A 4,940-nucleotide genomic window follows, 5' to 3' on the forward strand; every position below is an offset into this window, starting at 1 on the left:
CATGGCCACCAGGCCAAACCAGGCTGCTAGGAGCTAGGCAGGAGCTGGAAGGGACCACGGAGGTCATCTAGTCCACATCTCCTGCAGTGATCAGGGACACCTTCCACTAGCCCAGGTTGCCCAGAGCCCCATCCAACCTGACTTTGAATGTTTCCAGGGACGGGGCATCTCCCACCTCCCTGGGCAGCCTGGGTCAGTGTCTCACCACCCTCAGCGTAAGATATTTTTCCCTTATATCTAGTCTAAACCTCTCCTCTACTAGTTTGAAACCATTACCCCTTGTCCTGTTGCTACAGGCCCTGTTAAAAAGTTTATCCCCATCTTTCTTATAAGCCCCTTTAGGTACTGAAAGGCCACAACCAGGTCTCCCCAGAGTCTTCTCTGCCCCAAGATGAGCAGTTCCTGGCCCATGCCATCCCTGCCTTGTCATGACAAAGCCGGCAGAGACCCAGCCTGCAGCGGGTCCTTTCTCTTCTCAGGGCTCCCCAACACAAAGATTTGCTGTCATCTCCCCAACCGGCTGATCCCACTCTCGTGGAGGGCTGAGCAAAGCCCCCCACGCTCCCTCCATCCCCCAGGCAGCGAGGTGCATCCCTGGCCAACGGCTCAGTGAGCCAAAGATGCTCCAGGGAACAGAAAAAACCTCTCCCCAGCCTCAGAGATGGGGTTCAGCTCCGCTCTGCACATCAAACCATCAACCCGTCCCTCCCCCACGCCAGCCCCGCAGCAGGATGGGCTCCTACCCGTGAGCATGGACAGCGTGGTGGTCTTCCCAGCACCATTGTGTCCCAACAGGACGGTGATCTGCCCCTCGTACATGTTCACTGTTAGGTCCTTCACTGCCTCTTTCATCTTGTTGCCCACTTTGAAGACCTGCGGAGACGACGTTAAGGAGGGGATGGTTCAAGGCAAGTGCTCTCAGATCCACCCGCAGTCAGAGCCCATGGTGCTCAGGCGGTGTTGGCAATAGACGACGGGTCTAATTCAGGTTAAATATAGATGTCACCACACCTGCAAGTACCTAACACTTCAACCCACAAGAAAACACAGCCAGCTCTGGGGAAGAGCCTCACCTGCCTTACAGCAGCCAAGGCACCCAGCCCCGGGGTGAGGAGGCAGTCAAACATGAAGGAAGCTGCCTGCAGGCAGCAGTTTTTACAAAAACAATGTTATGATGAATTTGTGCTGTGGTGGGCAGTTGGTACCTTGGAAAGACGCTTTATTTTGATTCCTGACACAAGGTCGGCAGGTTCCTCCTCAATGTACTGGCTCTTCAGGGCTTTCTCGGGGTCCTCCTCCTCCTCCTTCTCTTTTCCCACGACGGTCCTCGGGCGCCCGCACCAGTACGAGGGCTGATGAAAGAAGGCAAAGAGAGAAACTCAGGCACAGGCAGAGCCCAGATCTTCTCCCCAGCCTCATCCAACCTCCTTGTCCCACACAGATGCCTCCTGTGGATCTCCAAGACCACTCTCCTCAGCCTGGGAACTGCCACCCAGCACATCGTCAGCCAGCAGGGCAGCCAGAGGGTGAAAAGGCTCCTCCTGCCCCGCTGCCTCCCCCGGCTCTCCCGTGCAGCAGGACTGCCCGTGATTACACACGCAGCTCTTCCCCATCTTTGTTCCCATGGAAAAGGTCAGGACTCCAATGAGAAGCAAAGCTGCTCAGGCAGAAGCACCCTGCCCAGAAGATCACCCCTCCAAAAACCTCGACACACACTAATACAAACAGCCTGGGCTCCAGCTGCTCCAGTTACAGCCTGGTTTTTTTTTTCTAACCAGGCCCTCCAGGAATGAAAATAAGTGTTTGAGACCTTAAATCCCTGTGGAAATAGCAATTCAAGAACTCCTGAACCCAAAATCAGCATCCCATTGTGGGTTTCAGCGGACAGCTGCATCTCTGCAACCCTGGACTAACTGCAAGGAGCGGGATGCTGGAGCGGAAGGATGAGGAATTTAGAGGGGAAGAAAAGCCTCCAGCCCAACTAAGAAGAGATACGGCCACAGGATGGAAATTGCTCGTGTTGCTGCGGCTTAACGACCCCTCCGCAGGCAGCTGAGCCGCAGCAACCCCCGCAGAAACAGCACCCCCCGCAGCTCCAGCCGCTGGAGACGGTGCCAAGCATCTGACTTGGCAGAGCCAGGGCAGCTCAGCTGACGGGGTGACAGTCATCACCCATCCCCCGGCACGTGGGGGCTGGCAGCGAGACACAGACCTTCCCGGTGACCCTGCAGCGCTCGGGGAGGCTCAAATGATGGGATCTGGTTGCTCACACAGGGGGCTTCTCTCCAACGCCTTCACTTGGGGTGTGGAGACACTTAACAACACCCGCACACCAACAAGTGTCAGCACAGAGATTTAAAGCCAAAAAGACCTTTATATTCAGTAAAAAAATTGAGCTGCATCAACCCTTCCTGAGGACCCCTGGATTCTGGGGGCCAGATGGTGCCACCCTGGTCCCTTCGTCCAGCCCCCTGCCCAGCACAGAAGTGGGGACCGTCCCCAGGCGATGTCCATCAGGGAAGGGGTGCGTACGCAGTGCTCACCGTCAAGAAGAAGTACCAGGGCTGCGGCACGCCGTACTCCCCCGGGAAGACAGCCTCCACGTACCAGGCCACCAGGCCGTAGAGCACCGAGTCCAGCAGCAGCATCCCCAGCACCTGGGCCAAGGTGAAGTTGTCATCCACGCTGACGGGCTTCATGAGGTCCCTCCACTGAATGCCAGTCCCTGCAAGGCACACGGGGCGCTGCCCACCTCTGCGTCCCCAGGAGGATGGCACACTCCCCAAGATTGTTGCAGAGCATCCCTGTCCTAACCCACTGCTCAGTAACACGGAGTGCATGCACGGCTCTACAGTTCCCATTCTACAGATGGAGCAAGAAGACCGAGCAGGAAGAACACGGGCATCTTGGGGCTCCCCACCCCATCACAATTCTTCCATCACATTGTCTGCAACAGCCCTGGGAAGAAGCAAACTCTTCTTTAGCTGCTGTCTCACTGTCACTGATGTCACCTGTTCAGTGCCACCACTTTGCAATAGCGTGGCTGCTGCTGGAACCAACAGCAAATTCTTATTAACGTAGAAATGTATTAACCTGGACCAACCTGGGCTAGTGGGAGGTGTCCCTGCCCATGGCAGGGGTGCAACTCAATGATCTTTAAGCTCCCTTCCAACCCAAACCATTCTGGGATTCTATGAAATTCAAAATATATATTGGGGAGGAGGAAATGCAATGGATTCCCATCCCTTCAAGCAGAATTCTCTCGGCGATTAAAGTGATGATGGCATTTTGTACAGTCCAGACTGCCATGGGCATGGGTTGGGAGTGCCAGAGCCCTGGGTGCTGATCAGACCCTCTCAGCAACTAGCCCTCCTGCTCTCGTTAGGAGCAGGAGGGTGCCTCTCCCTGACTTCCTTCTAGCCTTTGCCCTGCACACCAGCCAGTCCCAAACCACCCAAAAAAAAGGGCTGGCTCCTCTCCTGAGGGACGGGAGCCGTTCACTCACCTTTCCCTTCGAACATGCCGATGAGCTGGGCGCCCATGGCCATGGCCACGTTGGAGATGAGGCAGGACGCCAGCTTCTGGCTGTGGGACATCAGGTCGTAGCGGGGCGAGATGAAGAAGTAAGGGATGTAGGAGAAAAAGTAGAGGAAGCCGCCAGCGGCAGCTGCGACGTTTGCTGCCAGCAGAGAGAAAAGCAAAAGGGAAAACGTCAATAATACGGTAAAGCCAAGGGGTATTTCCCACCAGCTTTCCATCCACGGAGATCGAAGCTTTTGGCACAAAGGGGGTTCACAGGGGGCAGGATGAGGACTTGCCCCAGTCCCAGGGCAGGGCAGGAGCAGCGCCAGCCCCCGGCCCCATGGTGGGCAGCTGTCGGAACACCCTGCCCATCCCCAACCAGAATGTCCTGGGGCCACGACAGCCAGGTGATGCCCCGATGCGTGAGCCTGGTTTGGGAAGCGGCAGAACACGCACCCCTTCCCAAGCGGCGTGGTGAAACACAGCCAAAAAAGGGGAAGAAAATCCCCCCCACCATGCACGAAGCAAGTTATCCAACACAGAGCCCTGCGCAACCTCACAGAGCTCTGGAGGAGCCGGCCGCGCTCTGAGCAGGATAGACCGATGGCCTCCAGAGCTGCCTCCCAACCAACACGAACCCCAGACTCCACGGCACGGGGCCCACAGCGCGACCCCAGCCCAGCGACACACCGAGGCGAGGGATTCACCGCTGGATAAGAAGGTGCTCACCATGAAGTTGAAGGAGATGGAGGAGATGGAGAAGATGGCAAGGAAGGTGAAGACCAGCGTGGGGTCGCTGTTGGTGAGCACAGCTCCCTGCTCGCTCACCTGCCAAAAAAACCCAGTTACGCCCAGGGCTGGCCGAGCCGGCCACGGCCACGGCCGCGCAGTGAGCCCTTCTCCAGGGTTCAGGACAAACCCACAGACAGGCGAGAACACCCAGGGCCTCTTGGACCCCCCTAGAGGGAAGAAATACGGGCTGTCTTTGGGTGACACAGGCTCTAGGAGGCGGGGGACACCCTGCTCAGCGCCCTGGCGGCATCTCCCGCTCCTGACGGCTGGGTACGGGCAGAGGGGAGAGCTCGAGTCCCTCCGAGGGGCTGCAGAGGGGGGTGGTCCCGCTCTGCATGGGGCCGCCAAGGCCCCCCCGGTGCCTGGGGTAGGGGGTCCCACCCCTCAGCCCCCTCCTAGGGAGGTCACCCCTGCGGGGAAAGGCAGCTGAGGTCACCTGGACACAGAAGAGCACGGTGACGAAGAACACGGACACCAGGAGGAAGAGGAAGAACATGAGGAACCAGGCACTCCAGTGCAACCAGTTGCTGAGGCCCATCATGTGCATGTACTCCTGTGGGGAGGGCACGGTGTCACCCAGGGTGCACCCCCCGACCCGGGCACAGCCAGGGCGAGGCGGGGACACT

General features: G+C 58.0%; 1 protein-coding gene across 1 annotated transcript in view; it reads right to left on the bottom strand.

Moving 5' to 3' along the window:
• The window catches only part of LOC104462192 (ATP-binding cassette sub-family A member 3-like), a gene marked incomplete at both ends in the record, with an annotated part of 9,362 nt that overhangs the window by 1,049 nt on the left and 3,373 nt on the right, over positions 1-4,940 (bottom strand). The window contains 6 exon segments of the mRNA XM_010074049.1: positions 744-873; positions 1,206-1,352; positions 2,544-2,725; positions 3,506-3,679; positions 4,230-4,350; positions 4,751-4,867. Coding sequence (XP_010072351.1) covers positions 744-873; positions 1,206-1,352; positions 2,544-2,725; positions 3,506-3,679; positions 4,230-4,350; positions 4,751-4,867 — 871 coding nt within the window.

The sequence above is a fragment of the Pterocles gutturalis genome, unplaced genomic scaffold (genome assembly GCF_000699245.1).
Source record: "Pterocles gutturalis isolate BGI_N339 unplaced genomic scaffold, ASM69924v1 scaffold4437, whole genome shotgun sequence".
NCBI classification, from domain to species: Eukaryota; Metazoa; Chordata; class Aves; order Pterocliformes; family Pteroclidae; genus Pterocles; species Pterocles gutturalis.